Source organism: Pongo abelii, chromosome 17 (assembly GCF_028885655.2).
Source record: "Pongo abelii isolate AG06213 chromosome 17, NHGRI_mPonAbe1-v2.0_pri, whole genome shotgun sequence".
Lineage (NCBI taxonomy): Eukaryota > Metazoa > Chordata > Mammalia > Primates > Hominidae > Pongo > Pongo abelii.
In genome coordinates, this window is record NC_072002.2 from 28,206,775 (window position 1) to 28,228,383 (window position 21,609).

Genomic DNA, 21,609 nt, shown 5'->3' on the forward strand with positions numbered 1-21,609 from the left:
TGGAAGGTGTTAGCACACATAGGAAAAATATAACCAAATTAGAAAAAGGATTGAATTAGAAAAAAAAAATAGAGACAAAATCTGCAAAACAGGATTGCTCACAGCACCCGCTGACTGCACTCCACATCCAGACCTCGGTCTACCTTCAGGCAACAGAAGAGTGGCCAGAACACAAACTGGCCACATCCAAACCACTCAGCAGACTCTTAGGAGAGACCAAGAACCTGCTTCCAGATAGAGTTCCCCACATGACATCTATGTAACATAAAAAGAAACTGTACAGAAACAAAACACCATCATCATCATCATCATCATCGCCATCTTCATCAGATCAAGGGTGGGAAAAAGAATTATTCTTGGAACAGCAAAGAATCCTTCTTCCTCTAACAGGAAGGAAAAAAACTAAAGTTAAAGAGAAGGAAACATACTGAAATATAACAGAGGAAAGTCTCTCACTGCAAATGGTCTGCCACCACGAATCCAGGTGGAGGCAGATGTCGGCAAACCCCGGCCTTCTATGGCTCCTATTCACGATGCACCATTTCAAAAGGTGGACCCAAGCTTCATGACACATGGTATAGATCATGCATGGGATTCATCTCATAGAAATAAAGCCTTCTACTGAGACAGATACATTGGCAGTCATGAACTCAGATTAGCATTCTTTGAAACTTTGTACTAAAATGGACAAGATGGGCTCTGATGAAATGTGTTCACTTCCTGTGCTAGATAGTGTACTTTTTCCCACTTATCACTACACATTTAAGATGACATAGTGCTGCTTCCCATGATATTTACATTTAGAGTGGTATATATATACCATGGAATACTATGCAGCCATAAAAAGGAATGAGATCATGTCCTCTGCAGGGACATGGATGGAGCTGGAAGCCGATATCCTCAGCAAACTAACACAGGAACAGAAAACCAAACACTGCATGTTCTCACTTATAAGTGGGAGCTGAACGATGAGAACACATTATGGACATATGGTGGGAAACAGCACACAGTGGGGCCTGTCCAGGGTCGGGGGAGGGAGAGCATCAGGAAGAATAGCTAACGGATGCAGAGCTTAATACCAATGTGATGGGTTGATCTGTGTAGCAAACCACCATGGCACATGTTTACCTACGTAACAAACCTGCACATCCTGCACATGTACCCCAGAACTTAAAATAAACGCTGAAGAAAAAAATGCAATTCTAATTCCAACAAAGAAAGATATTTGCCTTTATAAAATAACTGATCTGGGCATGGTGGCTCATGTCTGTAAGCCCCAGCACTTTAGGAGGGAAGAGGCTAGGAGTCTGAGACCAGCCTGGGCAACATAATGAGATCTCATCTCTATAAAAAATTTAAAAATTAGCTGGGCATGGCGATGTGCAGTTGTAGTCCCAGCTACTAGGGTGGCTGAGGTGGGAGGATGGCTTGAGCCCAGGAGTTCCAGGTTACAGCGAGTTATGACTGTGCAACTGCACTGCAGCCTGGGTGACAGCAAGACCCAGTCTCAAAATGAAAAGAAAATAACTGAAATGTCAAAATATTTCTTATGGTGGGAATTAAATTAATACTAAAGGATACATGGAAGGTAGCTCAAGATTTTCAATTATGAGCTCATCCAAGAGAACAAAATTGATCTGACATCTTCCCCCACACTTTGACTTCTGGCTGCAGCTATTGCCGTGGGTGTTGTTATTTTTGTTATTAAAGGTAGGGCATATAGTTATTTGTGAATTTAACCATTTATTCCTGAGTTTATTTTTAAGAGTCTCCTTTTTTCTTCATTGTTTCCATATAAGTGGGCATTTTTTCCATTAGTTTTTCTAACTGTCTTGAAATAATTATTTTTTCTAACCTCCTTACACTCAGTTTCCCTTGCCTTAACTTACCAGTTGACCGTTTCTACAGGGAATTGATAATACCTCCTCTTTATCCACAGTCACATCCAAAAGAGGAGTTGGGATACAAAAAGTCATCTGGCTATTGAAAAAAATGAAAGTGCATTTTATTTTATTTATAGTTTCCCAAATTTAATTGTGCAATAAATAACTTGTTATGTATAATATGTGTACATTCATACAGATTTGTGGAGATAACCATAGCTATGATTACTTATGCACTCGTCATTGCATTTAGCAACTTATCAACCCATACTGAGCACCTACTAAATGCCAGGCACATTAATAGACACTATTCTCTGTGGAAGACACTATCAACCGTGCACCCCAAATCCAGTCTGTTGTCTTCCTTAAGTTTCCTGATTGTTTTTATGAAAGGCAAAAAAGACAAAAAGAAACTGGATTCATGGTAGGGAAAAACACCAACCACATCGTCTTCTTCAGAGAGAAAAACAAACTCATATTTGTATGACACATTATTTCTTGTGTTTTCTGTTATGTGCAGCCAAATGTATATATATGTTATATAATCATTTTTACAGCATACTATATATTTATATAGTCAATTGTACATTAATTCCACTTTTAGCTAGTTGCTTATCAATTATGAAGCTGGAGATAAATTAAATCGACTATTTTGTCCAGTTAAATGTGTTACTGAAAGGAACATTTAATTCAGATCTTCTGAATGTTGGAAAATGTATTTGGGTACTGGAATTCTGCTCACGATGAACAGTGCTGTAAACCATGCGTGATGTATCCAGAGACTGATTTAACATTTTTGATTTAATATACAACTAAAACAAGGGTTAAATGTCTATTCCTTTATTATAAAAACTCCATTGAAAAACTAAATGTATTAGATATTTAGTGAAATCATAACATTTCTTTGAACCCATAGAAATTGTCATTCTTCACCTTGCCTGTCCATATTTTCGAAGTTTCCAATAACAATTATGTATTACTTTCATTGTAAGAAAAAACACATTTATTTTCTGAAAGGAATAAGTACTACTGAAAAATCAGCACAAGAAAATTCAATCAAGATAGCAAAATGCACAGGCTACCTTCTCCTGTCCCTGCAAATTACTCCAAGTGTCAAAAGATATGTCTTTTTAAACGTGCAGTTCTAAAAACCACTGAACATTTCCATTAACAGAACAGAAATTGTTGGAAGTTCCTGGCAGATAAAAATCAGGCAGGAATGGTTTGATAGGGGTCGAGGAAAACCTCAGCCTGTAAAAAGGCACAAGAGAAAAATGCGTAGAAAGTAAAGGCTGATCCAGAAAAAGCCCATTTCCAGAACCAAAATAAAAGGATTAGACAGGCACCCCACACTCAGAAGGACCAAAGTAACTGGAAAATATTTTTCAGAACAAAGAGGCCAGGCAGACCCTTCCCTCCCAGACACTGAAGAGCAGGCAGTAGTTAACTCTTGGTGATGAGTGACACCTGCCTCGGTGGCAGTGGCGGCTGTCCGAGTGAGGGTGTGGTGGTTGTAGACAGAAGGCTGAATTGCATTTCACTTGGAGCCTTCTAAAAGGAAGTATAGCAATTTATCAACCCATGCTGAGCGCCTACTAAATGCCAGGCACATTAATAGACACTATTCTTTGTGGAATAATGTATAAAAAGAGAAGTTCAGTTTGCTTGAAAATGAAATAAATTACAGTTCTTCAGGACTCCCATGACTTTGGCATTGATAACATATGTACGTGTCTTTTAAAAAATATTTTACATTTTTTTAATTTTTATATTATCAACATGGAATTTTTAAACTTAAAAATATGACTCATACAAACATAAAATGGGCACATGTCAAATGTTTTGTATTGTTATTTTTTAATTTCTAATTTTTGTGGGTACATGGTAGGTATATATATTTATGGGGTATATGGGATATTTTGATTCAGAAGTGTCATAATCCCGTATGTATGTGTCTTAAGTGAAGGATGACAGTCAACACACTTCACCATTCAAAAAGGCCCAGACTCCTATTCACAGGAGAGTTCTGGGAGAAAAGAGGACCATACAACTCCCATTACCATACTAATCAATCTGTCAATCTAGTCCTTTCTTAATAAACATAAATCAACACCCAAGGATCAAAGTCAACACAGCAACAACAATGGAAGAGAAAAACAATGATGCTAAAATAAACACATGACTCTGAAGGGAGCAGAAAATTCAAGGAAAAGAAGAGAACTTGAAATTTAAGGTTTAATTTAGTTATTACCTTCAGAGCGCTGAGAGGCTACTGCAGTCAAGAAACAAGAACAGATGCTAGCTATAATGAAAGGGAAGTCAGGGCAAGGGGAGGGGCTTCAGTAAATTAGCAATATGACCATTAAATTTTTTTTCTTTTTGAGACAGGATCTATCATTCTGTCTTCCAGGCTGGAGTTAAGTGGCCCATTCATGGCTCACTGCAGCCTTGACCTCCCAGGCTCGAGTGATTCTTCCACCTCAGCCTCCCGAGTAGCTGAAACAACAGGCATGGGACAGCAGGTATGTGCCACCACAACCGGCTAATTAAAAAAATTTTTTTTTTTGTAGAGACATGGTCTCGCTATGCTGCCCAGGCTGGTCTCAAACTCCTGAGTTCAAGCCATCCTCTTGCCTTGACCTCCCAAAGTGCTGGGATTACAGGTGTCAGCCATCATGCCTGGCCAAATTTTTAAAGAATGAAGGCATAAACGTTAAAACAGCCATGGCCAAAATAAGCTTGGAAAATATAAGAACATTTAAGAGACACAGAGGTTCAATCCAAACAGTGCAACAATCATCTAACAGGAGTTTCAGAAGGAGATAATTGAGAAAATAAAGTAAACAAACAAATACTTGTTTTAAATGCTAGAAGAAAATATGTAGAACCTAAAAAATGAACTAGTTCTCAGATTGTAAGGGCCGCTTAGTACTGACCAGGATGAATTTTTTAAAAAGATAAAGTTGGTGAAATTTCAAGTTTCCAGCAATAAAAATAAAATTCAAAAGCTTCCCCATCTGTTATGTAAAGGAACAGGATTGATGCAGACATTGTACTTCCCCATAGCAATGGTATATAAGAAAAGATAATGGACCCATATCTTACAAACTCTGAAGTCAAGTGATTTTGAGCATGGGATTCTATGTGCAAAAAAAATTAAGAGAAGAACCAGCATAATCTACATATCTATTTTCTAAATTACTGAATTTATATTGTATAAAATACTTATAAAGATATAAGTATTTATCTTATACTTATCTATCTTACTTATACTTATATCCTTACTAGATAAGTATATTGGGTCAAATTTATACATCTAAGATTAATGCAAAATCTCCTTATGAAACTGATTATAAGACTTCACTAAGAAAGTGAAATGGAAAATCTTAGGTAATTATTCAATTAATGTAGGTAAATGATGCCAAAGAAAGAATAAGAAGGGATAGGGAGGGAGACGAAGGGATAGGGAGGGAGACACACAATTGGTGGGGGCGGGTTGAGGGGAGGGAGAGAGAGGAGAGAGAGAGAGAGAGAGAGAAGAGAAGGACCCCAGAGACACAGGACAGGAGGAAGAACAGAGGAATTGGTGTTTATGTTGTCAAATTCAAATAGAAAACTGAAAAAGCTCAGGTACATTCTCTAGAAGCTTCCAAATTTCTTGCAAAAACAGATGCTGAATTTTTTAGGAAACAACATCTGTGAAGATGTTTCTTAGGCCTTATATATTGTAAATATTTTTTCAGAAGTGAGGTTTACATAGCTTTTTACATCTCTGACAACGAACAATCTGAATTTTCTAAGCAGCTTATACAATGCCAAACTTACACTGATTTCATTTCACTGACTGCGGTATTTTCCAAGACAGCACAAGCCCTTTTGACTCCCTAGAATACATGGTCTTCTTTTCTCCTGTGCCCACCCACTTCCTTAGTCCTCATTCTCAATTCTCTCTAGAACTGAGACTTCAGCAGCAGGACTGGGAGGAAAGAGAGGAAGGTAGATGGAAGGAAGAACCCTGGGCCATTCCTCACTCCTCACCACAAATGCACCCTGTTAGGCCCTCTTTTGGTCTTTCCAGGAGTTAGACACCAGTTTATTCCATTTGCCTGTCTCAGTGAAGCAAAAGAAATTTCATTTTGAGGAACTGAGCACTTTATCTTTCCCTTCGTGGTCTAAATGAAAGAAGAAGAAGGTGCACAAAAAATACCCTTTACCTTGCTGTTTTTACATTACTAGAAGTCCAAAGTCTTAGGAAATCTGAAGAGAATAGTTATGCATTCTCTAGTAATGCACTGAGTAAATGGAGGATTTGGGAAAAGCCTAGAAATGCAGTTTCCTAGAGAAAAGCAAAATTCAAAGTCTGAAGCATCTGGAAATAGAAGTGAGAAAGGCAGCATGGATGCAAAGATTTTAGGACCCTCTCAAGATGATCCTGGACACAACTGAAAAATAACCCAGGGAATTTTTTGTTTTCGGAAGAATTCCCAGGCTCAGACCCTCCTTTTATTTACAGTAATAGCAAATCACACACTTGCAGTTTTTCTAGTCTCCCACCAGCTGGAATCTACTAGGTACTGTGTATCTTTGGGATCCACTTTGGGGGATACAAGAAAGGAAGAAAGAAGCCACCAGAACAGAAGGGTATCCCAGTGCTCCAGCTAGAACCCAGCAGAACATCTGAGCTTGCCATACCTGAATGCTTAAAAGTGGAAAGAAGGAGAGTTGCTCTTCATTTATTTTGAAAGAAAATTCATTTGAAAGATGAATTTCTTTTTTTTTTTTTTTTTTTTTTATGAGAATGGGCTCCAATCTGATGACTGGTGTTTTTCTTTTTTTTTTTTTTTTCTTTTTTATTTTTATTTTTATTTTTATTTTTTATTTTTTTTTCTTTTATTATTATTATTATTATACTTTAGGTTTTATGGTACATGTGCACAATGTGCAGGTAAGTTACATATGTATACATGTGCCATGCTGGTGCGCTGCACCCACCAACTCGTCATCTAGCATTAGGTATATCTCCCAATGCTATCCCTCCCCCCTCCCCCCACCCCACAACAGTCCCCAGAGTGTGATGTTCCCCTTCCTGTGTCCATGTGTTCTCATTGTTCAATTCCCACCTATGAGTGAGAATATGCGGTGTTTGGTTTTTTGTTCTTGCGATAGTTTACTGAGAATGATGATTTCCAATTTCATCCATGTCCCTACAAAGGACGTGAACTCATCATTTTTTATGGCTGCATAGTATTCCATGGTGTATATGTGCCACATTTTCTTAATCCAGTCTATCATTGTTGGACATTTGGGTTGGTTCCAAGTCTTTGCTATTGTGAATAATGCGGCAATAAACATACGTGTGCATGTGTCTTTATAGCAGCATGATTTATAGTCCTTTGGGTATATACCCAGTAATGGGATGGCTGGGTCAAATGGAATTTCTAGTTCTAGATCCCTGAGGAATCGCCACACTGACTTCCACAAGGGTTGAACTAGTTTACAGTCCCACCAACAGTGTAAAAGTGTTCCTATTTCTCCACATCCTCTCCAGCACCTGTTGTTTCCTGACTTTTTAATGATTGCCATTCTAACTGGTGTGAGATGGTATCTCATTGTGGTTTTGATTTGCATTTCTCTGATAGCCAGGGATGGTGAGCATTTTTTCATGTGTTTTTTGGCTGCATCAATGTCTTCTTTTGAGAAGTGTCTGTTCATGTCCTTTGCCCACTTTTTGATGGGGTTGTTTGTTTTTTTCTTGTAAATTTGTTGGAGTTCATTGTAGATTCTGGATATTAGCCCTTTGTCAGATGAGTAGGTTGTGAAAATTTTCTCCCATTTTGTAGGTTGCCTGTTCACTCTGATGGTAGTTTCTTTTGCTGTGCAGAAGCTCTTGAGTTTAATTAGATCCCATTTGTCAATTTTGGCTTTTGTTGCCATTGCTTTTGGTGTTTTAGACATGAAGTCCTTGCCCATGCCTATGTCCTGAATGGTAATGCCTAGGTTTTCTTCTAGGGTTTTTATGGTTTTAGGTCTAACATTTAAGTCTTTAATCCATCTTGAATTGATTTTTGTATAAGGTGTAAGGAAGGGATCCAGTTTCAGCTTTCTACATATGGCTAGCCAGTTTTCCCAGCACCATTTATTAAATAGGGAATCCTTTCCCCATTTCTTGTTTTTGTCAGGTTTGTCAAAGATCAGATACTTGTAGATATGTGGCATTATTTCTGACGGCTCTGTTCTGTTCCATTGATCTATATCTCTGTTTTGGTACCAGTACCATGCTGTTTTGGTTACTGTAGCCTTGTAGTATAGTTTGAAGTCAGGTAGTGTGATGCCTCCAGCTTTGTTCTTTTGGCTTAGGATTGACTTGGCGATGCGGGCTCTTTTTTGGTTCCATATGAACTTTAAAGTAGTTTTTTCCAATTCTGTGAAGAAAGTCATTGGTAGTTTGATGGGGATGGCATTGAATCTGTAAATTACCTTGGGAAGGATGGCCATTTTCATGATATTGATTCTTCCTACCCATGAGCATGGAATGTTCTTCCATTTGTTTGTATCCTCTTTTATTTCCTTGAGCAGTGGTTTGTAGTTCTCCTTGAAGAGGTCTTTCACATCCCTTGTAAGTTGGATTCCTAGGTATTTTATTCTCTTTGAAGCAATTGTGAATGGGAGTTCACTCATGATTTGGCTCTCTGTTTGTCTGTTATTGATGTATAAGAATGCTTGTGATTTTTGCACATTGATTTTGTATCCTGAGACTTTGCTGAAGTTGCTTATCAGCTTAAGGAGATTTTGGGCTGAGACAATGGGGTTTTCTAGATATACTATCATGTCATCTGCAAACAGGGACAATTTGACTTCCTCTTTTCCTAATTGAATACCCTTGATTTCCTTCTCCTGCCTAATTGCCCTGGCCAGAACTTCCAACACTATGTTGAATAGAAGTGGTGAGAGAGGGCATCCCTGTCTTGTGCCAGTTTTCAAAGGGAATGCTTCCAGTTTTTGCCCATTCAGTATGATATTGGCTGTGGGTTTGTCATAAATAGCTCTTATTATTTTGAGATACGTCCCATCAATTCCTAATTTATTGAGAGTTTTTAGCATGAAGGGTTGTTGAATTTTGTCAAAGGCCTTTTCTGCATCTATTGAGATAATCATGTGGTTTTTGTCTTTCGTTCTGTTTATATGCTGGATTACATTTATTGATTTGCGTATATTGAACCAGCCTTGCATCCCAGGGATGAAGCCCACTTGATCATGGTGGATAAGCTTTTTGATGTGCTGCTGGATTCTGTTTGCCAGTATCTTATTGAGGATTTTTGCATCAATGTTCATCAAGGATATTGGTCTAAAATTCTCTTTTTTTGTTGTGTCTCTGCCAGGCTTTGGTATCAGGATGATGCTGGCCTCATAAAATGAGTTAGGGAGGATTCCCTCTTTTTCTATTGATTGGAATAGTTTCAGAAGGAATGGTACCAGCTCCTCCTTGTACCTCTGGTAGAATTCGGCTGTGAACCCATCTGGTCCTGGACTTTTTTTGGTTGGTAAGCTATTGATTATTGCCACAATTTCAGCTCCTGTTATTGGTCTATTCAGAGATTCAACTTCTTCCTGGTTTAGTCTTGGGAGGGTGTATGTGTTGAGGAATTTATCCATTTCTTCTAGATTTTCTAGTTTATTTGCATAGAGGTGTTTGTAATATTCTCTGATGGTAGTTTGTATTTCTGTGGGATCGGTGGTGATATCCCCTTTATCATTTTTTATTGCATCTATTTGATTCTTCTCTCTTTTTTTCTTTATTAATCTTGCTAGCGGTCTATCAATTTTGTTGATCCTTTCAAAAAACCAGCTCCTGGATTCATTTATTTTTTGAAGGGTTTTTTGTGTCTCTATTTCCTTCAGTTCTGCTCTGATTTTAGTTATTTCTTGCCTTCTGCTAGCTTTTGAATGTGTTTGCTCTTGCTTTTCTAGTTCTTTTAATTGTGATGTTAGGGTGTCAATTTTGGATCTTTCCTGCTTTCTCTTGTGGGCATTTAGTGCTATAAATTTCCCTCTACACACTGCTTTGAATGCATCCCAGAGATTCTGGTATGTTGTGTCTTGGTTCTCGTTGGTTTCAAAGAACATCTTTATTTCTGCCTTCATTTCGTTATGTACCCAGTAGTCATTCAGGAGCAGGTTGTTCAGTTTCCACGTAGTTGAGCGGTTTTGAGTGAGATTCTTAATCCTGAGTTCTAGCTTGATTGCACTGTGATCTGAGAGACAGTTTGTTACAATTTCTGTTCTTTTACATTTATTGAGGAGAGCTTTACTTCCAAGTATATGGTCAATTTTGGAATAGGTGTGGTGTGGTGCTGAAAAAAATGTATATTCTGTTGATTTGGGGTGGAGAGTTCTGTAGATGTCTATTAGGTCTGCTTGGTGCAGAGCTGAGTTCAATTCCTGGGTATCCTTGTTGACTTTCTGTCTCGTTGATCTGTCTAATGTTGATAGTGGGGTGTTAAAGTCTCCCATTATTAATGTGTGGGAGTCTAAGTCTCTTTGTAGGTCACTCAGGACTTGCTTTATGAATCTGGGTGCTCCTGTATTGGGTGCATATATATTTAGGATAGTTAGCTCTTCTTGTTGAATTAATCCCTTTACCATTATGTAATGGCCTTCTTTGTCTCTTTTGATCTTTGTTGGTTTAAAGTCTGTTTTATCAGAGACTAGGATTGCAACCCCTGCCTTTTTTTGTTTTCCATTTGCTTGGTAGATCTTCCTCCATCCTTTTATTTTGAGCCTATGTGTGTCTCTGCACGTGAGATGGGTTTCCTGAATACAGCACACTGATGGGTCTTGAGTCTTTATCCAGTTTGCCAGTCTGTGTCTTTTAATTGGAGCATTTAGTCCATTTACATTTAAAGTTAATATTGTTATGTGTGAAGTTGATCCTGTCATTATGATGTTAGCTGGATATTTTTCTCGTTAGTTGATGCAGTCTCTTCCTAGTCTCGATGTTCTTTACATTTCGGTATGATTTTGCAGTGGCTGGTACCGGTTGTGCCTTTCCATGTTTAGCGCTTCCTTCAGGAGCTCTTTTAGGGCAGGCCTGGTGGTGACAAAATCTCTCAGCATTTGCTTGTCTGTAAAGTATTTTATTTCTCCTTCACTTATGAAGCTTAGTTTGGCAGGATATGAAATTCTGGGTTGAAAATTCTTTTCTTTAAGAATGTTGAATATTGGCCCCCACTCTCTTCTGGCTTGTAGGGTTTCTGCCGAGAGATCCGCTGTTAGTCTGATGGGCTTCCCTTTGATGGTAACCCGACCTTTCTCTCTGGCTGCCCTTAACATTTTTTCCTTCATTTCAACTTTGGTGAATCTGACAATTATGTGTCTTGGAGTTGCTCTTCTCGAGGAGTATCTTTGTGGCGTTCTCTGTATTTCCTGAATCTGAATGTTGGCCTGCCTTGCTAGATTGGGGAAGTTCTCCTGGATAATATCCTGCAGAGTGTTTTCCAACTTGGTTCCATTCTCCCCGTCACTTTCAGGTACACCAATCAGACGTAGATTTGGTCTTTTCACATAGTCCCACATTTCTTGGAGGCTTTGCTCGTTTCTTTTTATTCTTTTTTCTCTAAACTTCCCTTCTCGCTTCATTTCATTCATTTCATCTTCCAGGGCTGATACCCTTTCTTCCATTTGATCGCATCGGCTCCTGAGGCTTCTGCATTCTTCACGTAGTTCTTGAGCCTTGGTTTTCAGCTCCATCAGCTCCTTTAAGCACTTCTCTGTATTGGTTATTCTAGTTATACATTCTTCTAAATTTTTTTCAAAGTTTTCAACTTCTTTGCCTTTGGTTTGAATATCCTCCCGTAGCTCGGAGTAATTTGATCGTCTGAAGCCTTCTTCTCTCAGCTCGTCAAAGTCATTCTCCGTCCAGCTTTGTTCCGTTGCTGGTGAGGAACTGCGTTCCTTTGGAGGAGGAGAGGTACTCTGGTTTTTAGAGTTTCCAGTTTTTCTGCTCTGTTTTTTCCCCATCTTTGTGGTTTTATCTACTTTTGGTCTTTGATGATGGTGATGTACAGATGGGTTTTTGGTGTGGATGTCCTTTCTGTTAGTTTTCCTTCTAACAGACAGAACCCTCAGCTGCAGGTCTGTTGGAGTACCTGTCCGGCCGTGTGAGGTGTCAGTCTGCCCCTGCTGGGGGGTGCCTCCCAGTTAGGCTGCTCGGGGGTCAGGGGTCAGGGACCCACTTGAGGAGGCAGTCAGCCCGTTCTCAAATCTCCAGCTGCGTGCTGGGAGAACCACTGCTCTCCTCACAGCTGTCAGACAGGGACATTTAAGTCTGCAGAGGTTACTGCTGTCTTTTTGTTTGTCTGTGTCCTGCCCCCAGAGGTGGAGCCTACAGAGGCAGGCAGGCCTCCTTGAGCTGTGGTGGGCTCCACCCAGTTCAAGCTTCCAGGCTGCTTTGTTTACCTAAGCGAGCCTGGGCAATGGCGGGCGCCCCTCCCCCAGCCTCGCTGCCGACTTGCTGTTTGATCTTAGACTGCTGTGCTAGCAATCAGCGAGACTCCGTGGGCGTAGGACCCTCTGAGCCAGGTGCGGGCTATACTCTCCTGGGGCACCGTTTCCTAAGCCCGTCGGAAAAGCACAGTATTCGGGTGGGAGTGGCCCGATTTTCCAGGTGCCGTCTGTCACCCCTGGAAGGGGAACTCCCTGACCCCTTGCGCTTCCCGAGTGAGGCAATGGCTCGCCCCTGCTTCGGCTGGCGCACGGTGCACTCACCCACTGACCTGCGCCCACTGTCTGGCACTCCCTAGTGAGATGAACACGGTACCTCAGATGGAAATGCAGAAATCACCCGTCTTCTGCGTCGCTCGCGCTGGGAGCTGTAGACCGGAGCTGTTCCTATTCGGCCATCTTGGCTCCTCCCCGAAAGATGAATTTCGAATGAACATGAATGATCATGACAAGTCAAATGCACATCGTAAGTCAAATGAACATGAATGATCATCATAAGTCAAAGGTATTAATCCATTAGACCTTCAGCCTAGGAAACAAAGTTTTCCTTTTTCTAATATACCACCCTGAAACAAATTTGTCAATAAATCTCGAACATTTAGTACAAATAGTACAATTGATATTTGCTTTCCTCTTTCCTTTCTTCAAACACCAAATAAAATGCAAGTGAAGGGGGAGGCTGACTTAGAAACTTACACTAACTCTTAATCTAAAAAAATTATGGCCGGGCGCGGTGGCTCACGCCTGTAATCCCAGCACTTTGGGAGGCCGAGGCAGGTGGATCACGAGGTCAGGAGATCGAGACCATCCTGCCTAACAGGGTGAAACCCTGTCTCTACTACAAATAGAAAAACAAAATTAGCCGGGCATGGTGGTGGGCGCCTATAGTCCCAGTTACTCAGGAGGCTGAGGCGGGAGAATGGCATGAGCCCGGGAGGCGGAACTTGCAGTGAGCCGAGATCGCGCCACTGCACTCCAGCCTGGGTGACAGAGCGAGACGCCGTCTCAAAAAAAAAAAAAAAAAATTATGTTGGTTAATGTGAATCTAACTAAAACAAAGCATTTGAGTACTGCTTCTCAAGTAGAAAGTCCCTGAAGACTTTCAAAAAGATTGTTAAGAAGTATAATAGCCTTTTCAAAACCCACAAGACACATTACTTGTCCTTCATTTATTTGGTTGTTGTTGTGGAGTCTATCCCAATTTCCCATAAATCATCCCTTGGTACTGCTGCAGTGTCACAGCATAAAGGACTCTAAGTGCCACTAGACATAAGGACCACAGTTGCTGATCATAAACCATGATGCTGCTAGGTGATGTCTGAATAAGAACATCTGATACGGATGGTCAGATGAAAAATACCAAAATGTCAGGCCCAAGGAATTTAAATCAGCAAGGCAACCTTTTACTACAGTAGGCATCTTGGTCAAGACACCTGTAGCTAATGTTCTTGCCTCACCTTGTGGAAGTCACCTTTACTCAGTTACAGCTGTAGACAATTCCACCACCCAGAAAGACACAGGTTTACACTAGGTTGAAAGTCCAAATAGCTCAGAACTCAAAATGCACTTACCATAAGTTATATCATTATATATGGCAGAAGATTCTAGAACTATGTTATTCAATACATAAGCTACAAGCTACATGTGACTGTTCATATTTAAATCAGTTAAGATTGAGAAAAATTAAAAATTCAATTTCTCACACTAGCCACATTTAAAGTGTTGGTAGTCATGTGTATCTGGAGCTACCATACTGGACAGAAGTAGACCATTTCCATCACTATAGAAAGTTCTAAAGGACAGTGCTATTCTAGGACACTGTTAGCACAAATGCAAAGGTTAACTGGGCCTATATGAGCTGCCTTGGCAACTACCCAATGTGATTACTTTATCTAAAAGAAGATATGACTTACAGACAACCTTAAGTAATTCAAATTGGAGACTGTCTTCAACCATGATTTCTACTCAATACCCCTGAAGTTTTAATGTATGCCATTATTGATACTATAATTAATCAGACAAGAAACCTAAATCAGAGTGATTCACTAGCTTGCCCAGCTAACTTATCTCTAATTGCAGCTGACCATCAAATTTCCTTTTTTCTATATATTAGTTATCCCAAATGTTTCAAGAATCCCATCTGCATAGAACCTAATCTAGGATCTTGCACAGATAATGCATCTGTCGCATCTGTGATGCAATTATTGTAATGTAACATTGCAATTGTGCAATGAATAAATGAACAAGTAAGCTATAAGACAGAACTAGCAGTAAAACAAATGCAGACATAGGAAAACATGAGTAATAGCCGTAGATGTAAAATTGTGGACATGAAATTGCTAAGGGTAAGCTAGAACTTCAACCAGCCATTTATCATAAAACATGGGATGTTTCCCTTATGGTTTTCTGAATCATTCTCTTGCCCACTTAATTAATGCTGGTATCTTCCATTTTTTGACCATTTTAATTTATCTGAACATAAAGGCTACCCTACCCAATCTCTCATCCCCACCCCCCACTCAACCAAACCACCTGGTCTTGCTTACTTCCCTAGGACTCCTTTGCCTAACCACAGAGTTTCCATTCAGTGCTTAAATTTAAGTAAAGGGTCCCTGGATCCTACCCACAAAGACTTGTTCCACTGCCAAAGAAGTCACGCTCTGATTTCAACAAAGGGAATAAGTTTAGTATTGAGGGAGATTGCAGTACAGGAGATAAGAAATGATCACTTAAGTTCAAACTTGTACAAACTTGCACTGTGCTGTCTGCTTTAGTTTTCTCAAAAAGTTAGAATGGAACCACCCAACCAGACATTTCTGATATTTTTTCCACCCCAGCCCCACCCTACTCCATCCCCAGTCAAACTAAGCACCTTTTGAGCCATGTTTGAGCCATTACTTACAGGAGATTCACTGACTCCAAAAATGTCTCTGACATCCCTGATAGATTGCTTATTCTTTTTCCTCATGGTTTGGGTATAGGTATTGTATCTCTTTTCCACGGCAGCTGCTTGGGTTCGAGTCAATGTAGAGAGCAAGGCTTTGCCATCTTCCTCTTCATCACCTGAGATCAGAGTTGATAAACCCACATCTTGCAGCCATTCTGCTTCAAGTTCTCCTTCTGTAAAAGAACATTACCAAGAAAGGGTTAGAATATTTTCTGTATGATTGGATGCCATGTGAGTATCAGACAAGAAGTATTGGTAAATGATATTTGTATTTTTTTCTACAGTAATTATGGGAAAGAACTACAAGAATGAATGAAAGTCTGCACTGTATTTTTAAAATAAGTCAAATTTTAAAGTATTTTCTAATAGAGTAAGGTAATTGGCAGACTTGGTAAGGTAAATTTTCCTGCTAGAGAGTTAAACATGAGCCATATCTGGCCTACTAATTTCAAAAAGTGATAAAACATGAATATTTAAAGTAAAACTAGAATAGAAAAAAACAATTATTTAATGGAATACAAATTGGTTTTTCAATCAGTCACATGGAGGTTCAAATGCCAGGGCCACCATTCACCAGCTGCCTGATTCCTAAGTCTTACGATATCTCGAGGCCTCAGTGTCCTCTCATCAAAATGAGTATAGTGAACCTCTATAGTTTTATGTTGTCTTGGCATCCCTTTTGAACATGGGCTTAACTTTCTCATACCAGAAGCAGGGCTTAGTCACTCTTGATGCGATTTCCAGGTATGCAACTCCTCCCAATTCCTCCATATAGCAGATCCAGGTGTCTGCCTTATACAATCACCTCTTGGTGATGACTTCCTATGAGACAGCTAGATACAACCTGCTTGACTTATCCCACCAACCCACATCCCCTACATGAACTGCGCAGATAAGGTGCAGTGACCCCCTCTCAGTCACAGAGCGACTCCCTGCTTGTTCTAAACCCGCCAATTAGGACTCCCGGTGGGAAACCTGCTTGGGTAATGCTTGCATCCTAATTGAGGCTCTGGTCCCCAGGTCCCTCACTCACTCTTACTCTTTCCTGTTCCCTGCCTGCTTGTTGATTGCAAGTGTTCCGGATGGCTGCCCCTTCCCATTGGCCCTGATAGATGAGTTGCCGTCTTCTCCCTGGGATCTGTTCTTTCTCTTATTTCATGTGTTTTGCTGAGTTGCCTCCTCTATGTCTCACCTGGCCAACACACCTGAACCTAGCTTATTTCCAGCCAGGGCTCTCTTATAGCATCTGCCAGTACAAACGAGTTTCCTGTGAGAGGGACACCTGGTCATGGGTTGAACATGAAGGTATTAGGCCACCCACCAGGATAAAGAGGTATCCTGTGAAAGGCAAACATCAGTGACCAAATCCCCTGTAGCTCCATCAGAGCAGGGTTAGTTTATAGCCGCTCACCTGAGAGAGACCTCAAGACCAAATTAGAGAAAAATACAACAGTGAGAGTAATAATAACGAAAGGATTAGGTGCCTATGAGGATTTTTTTTTTTAAATCAATGTATTTATGACAGGTAGCAAAGAATCTGGAACAAAGTCGGTATTCAACTGATATTCATTCTCCCACCTTTCTCCTTATCCTGAATGTTAATCTCTTTTTTCAGAAGAAAATTCAAAAACCTAAAATTCCTCAATATATAGAAATATAAAGAAATCAGAATAACAGTGTCCTGTAACAGAAAATCTACTACACATATGTTTCTGGGAACTATGCTAAGGAGGCATTACCCAAGTGAGGGTTGTTTAAAGAGCAGATTAGACTAATTTGTAAACAGCATGCCAAAGCATTAGTCTAGGAGTACTGGATTCTGCTTACATTATTGCATCACTGGTGTATAAACAAAGCCTTTGATGTGTATTACAGGCCCAGTTTCTTAGCTAGGCAAATATTTAATTTGCTATCTTAATTGTTCATTTGCTTTGTAAGCTGTCCCTTTAACAAAAAAATGAAAAGTGAACTGATGATTGGCAGCTGTAATCTAAATAGTAAGCCCTTTAAGTTAAGAGTTATGACATGGAGCTCTTCCTTAAGCTATGGATAAGCTTTTAATTTCTGAAGACAAAATTTACCATTTAATATTTAATATGTTAATATTACAATTTTAAAAAGTTGTTTTTCCCCCTCCCCTCCTTACCTATGTAAGGAGTAATGAAACAGTGGGAGGAAAGAGTACTTGGTAGGACTGGAGTTGACATAAATCAGAGGTGAGGATGGTCTAAGTCCTTAAACTGCAGCCTAAGTAGGATGTATGTCTTCTATAGGTAAGAAATGTCCAGGGCAGATACCAGTGTTACTCCTGTTGGCTGCTCACTCTAGTTGCCAAATGTATAACTTCAACACAGAGAACTCCTTTGAATTTCAGTTCCATATATCTGACTGCCTATTCAATATCCATTGTCTCTGTCATTCATATGTCATATTCACTGTGTTCAAACCTGAACTCGTATTTCTCACTCCCAATTCTAGGCCTCTTTCAGGATTCCGTATTTCAACACATGAAACCCACCATCCGATGTAATTAGGCAAGAGAGTAACCCAGGAGGCATTCTTGACATTTCCCTCTCTTTCACACATCAACTCCAACACATCTACAAGGCCTTTTCATATTGCCTCCTTATTACTGCTCAAAAGGTCCACCTTCCTTTATCTCTTCTGCCATGACCCTGGTCAGAGCTGCATCCTCTCTTTTGTGGATTGCTGTGACAGACTCGCGACAGTTCCTCCTATGCCATTCTTGATCCCCTTCTAATCTATTATCCATATTATAACTAAATGAGCCCTTTCAAATGAAAACAAAAATAATTCTACAGTTTTTCCTTGCTCTTAAGACTAAGAAAACCCTTAACATAGCCAACAAGATGTGAAACTGCTTACTTTTCTGGACACGCTTATACCATACTCTCCTCCTCTCCTGTTCTCTGTCAATACTGGCCTACTTTGGATTCCTCAAAAACTCAACATTCTATTTTGTCACAAGGTCTTTGGACATGTCAGTCCTTCTACTTGACCTCATAATTACTGGCCGCCCATCTTTCAGATCTCAGTTTCTACATCTTTTTCTCAGGAAAGCCTCTTTTTCCCTGAACTCATCAAGATAAGGTTATGTCCTATTGCTATCAATCCTAACACTGCTGTTTCTTCTTCCTTCCAGTAATTTTCTCCTCCAAATATATTTATATTATTTCATTAATTACTTTCTCTTCCACTAGATTATCAGCTCCTTGAGAGAAAAAAAATTCTGCTTTTTTTAATCACTTTAACACCAACACCTTCCAGAGTGCTCTATTAGAGACGCTGTATTCCTTATCCTGCTCTAAAGGGAGTTCATTTTAGTTACCACAGTTAACTTGACTGGACTCATAACCTCCACTGCTTGCCCTGCTCTATGCAACATCTGTAATCTTGGTTAGTTAAAAACAGCTTTCAGCAGCTGTTTTTAAATGGGATGCTTAGAGTCTCCATATACATTCCCTAACTGACTCCAAGATAAAATGTGGGGCAATCTGCGCATCAAAATAAATGACAGTAAAAGATAAACCCACTAAATAAACCAGGAGTCCATTCTGATATAAAGAAACAACTTGGTGTAGAGTGGGATGTTTATATAGTTTGAAAGTACCTCCCAAGGAAACAGTAATTACAAAAATGAAATGACTAAGTTCACATTGGAGAAACCTTGCATGTATATATCACCTTAAGTAAGTGATTAAAGTGGACATCATCAGTGACAGAACAAATTAAAATTATGAGCCACCTGACAAGATGCCATGAGAAGAACACAATATCACAACTTGCCAAAGATGTATAACCTGAGTCTAAGTCATCGGGAAACATCAGACAAACCCAAATTGTCTGATGTAGAGGAGCATCTATAAAATTACCTATAATTTTCAAGTGTCAAGGTCATAAAATTCAAAGAAAGGCTAAGAAACTGTTCCAGACGGTAAAGGGGAGAGAGAGAGAGAAGAGAAACATGTTTTTCAATTAAACATAACAAGCGATTCTAAACTGGAGGGTTTCTTTTTTGTCATAAAAGAGAATCTAGAAATGATAGCAGTCTGAGGACTGGATGATTGTAATATAATAAAAATAATGTATTAATTTTAATAGTATGCTGTGATTATACAGCGAATGGCTTTCTCTCTATATAAGTGTGTATGTATATATACATATAATACCTAAAGTACTTGGGAGAGATAGAGCATCAGGATGGCAAGTTACTCTCAAATGGTCCCTGAAACAGTCTTTAAAATTGTACTTGTGACTTCCCTATATATTTGGAATTATTTCAAAATTAAAAGAATGTAAGTACATATGACAACTTAAAGCAAAAATGACAACATTGCATTGATGTATGTACAACATATGCAGATGCTATACATAAAACAATAGTACAAACCACTGGGCATGAAGAAGAATGAAATGCTACTGCTGCGAGATTCTTATATTTGATATAGTGAAGCACAGTATTTATCTAAGTAGACTATGATAAGTTATGGATGAATATTAAAACGCCTGAACAGCAACAACACCAATTAAAGCAATATAACTAAAACGTAAGCATAGAAACTATGAAGAAATTGTGAAGAAAAACACAGACAGGTAGAGAGTAAATGGATGAAATAAGATATATCTTGCAAACAATAACCCTATAACCCTAAGAAAGCCAGAATGACTATATATTATCAGACGAAGCAGACTTCAAGACAGGGAATATTACTAAGAGTATTGAGGAAAGTCATTTATAAAGATAAAATGAGTCAATTCAACAAGGAGTAACAATCATAAATGTATATGCACCCAATAACATAAGCAACAAAAACTGACAGAACAAATGGAAAAAATAGACAAATTTTAACAACTTCTCTCGGTACTTGTTAAATCAATCAAAGATTAGTAAGAACATAATAAATGTGATTAAAGTTACCACCACCTTAATCTAATGAGCATTTACAGAACACCACACTAACCAACAAGTAAAACACATTCTTTTTAAGTGCACATGGAACCTTGACCAAGACAGACTATATTCTGAGCCATAAAATAAGTCTAAATTTCAAAACTGAAATGTATAAACTATGTTACATAACACAATTTACTTAGAAATCAATAACAACATGTCTAGAAAAACCCCCAAAATTTGTAAATTAAAAAATACACAAAGAAATTGAGAAAACATTTAAAACTGAATAATAATGAAGATAAACCAAAATTTGTGGGATAGAGTGATAGCAATGCTTATAAAGAACTGTACATATTCAAAAAGATGAAAGATTTAAAATTAATGGTCTAGGTTCCCATCTTAAGAACACAGGAAAAAAGCAAATTAAACACAAAAACATAAACAAAAGGAGATGTAGATTTTACTAATTTGTTTTCAAAGAACCAACATACTAGAAAAGCACATTATATAATTCAACACCCATTCACATTACTGCCAGAAAAACTAGTAAGAGAAAGACATCTGGTAAAGAGCATTTACAGAAAGTTTACAATTACCATCATGTTTAATGGTGAGTACTGAACCCGTTCCCTGTAAAACTGGGAACATGACAAGGATATGTAAGTGCTGTCACCACTTCTATTCAACTTGTACTAGAGGCTCTAGCCAGTACAATAAGGCAAGATAAAAAATAAAAGCACAAAATATCAGAAAGGAAAACCGTCTCTATTCATAGATGACCTGTTTGCTTATGTAGATAATCCTAAGAAATCTAGTGGACAACTACTAGAAAATCATTTTAGGAAGGTAATGGTATATAACATCAAGATACAAAAATGAACTGTATTTCTATATGCCAGCAACAAACAACTGAAAAGACAGAGACAAACCCAATTAAAAGATCCCATTAAGAATATGAATGGACAAGTCACAGGCAGTGAGAAAATATCTGCAGTACATATATCTGACAAAGGACTTGTATCAAGAATATACAGTAATAAAAAGTTTTAATAAAAAGTCAGTAATAAAAAGTTTTTAAAAAGTCAAGAGTTTTCACAAAGCAAGATGCATGAAAAGACAATAAGCACAGGAAAAAAGTTCAACATTGTTAGTCATCAGCAAAATGTAATTACAACCATAATGAGATACACCACATATCCACTAGAATCACTCATATGATGGAGACTGAAAGCATCAAGTGTTGCAATGATGCAGAAATGGAACTGTCTGTCATACACTGCTGGAAGGGGTGTAAAATAGTACAACTACTTTGGAAAAATGCTGGCAGTTTCACAGTTTCTTATGTAGTTAAACATTCTATGAAA

General features: G+C 38.8%; 1 protein-coding gene across 4 annotated transcripts in view; it reads right to left on the reverse strand.

Moving 5' to 3' along the window:
• ARHGAP28 (Rho GTPase activating protein 28) overlaps positions 1-21,609 on the reverse strand; it is a 202,339-nt gene that overhangs the window by 68,192 nt on the left and 112,538 nt on the right. For 3 of the 4 annotated variants that reach the window (XM_054537669.2, XM_054537668.2, XM_009252254.4), the window contains one exon: positions 15,286-15,503. In XM_054537669.2, the coding sequence (XP_054393644.1) occupies positions 15,286-15,503 (218 nt within the window). Of the gene's footprint in view, positions 1-15,285; positions 15,504-18,216; positions 18,275-21,609 lie in introns of those variants that run through there. The other variant, XM_054537670.2, reaches the window with a different exon arrangement.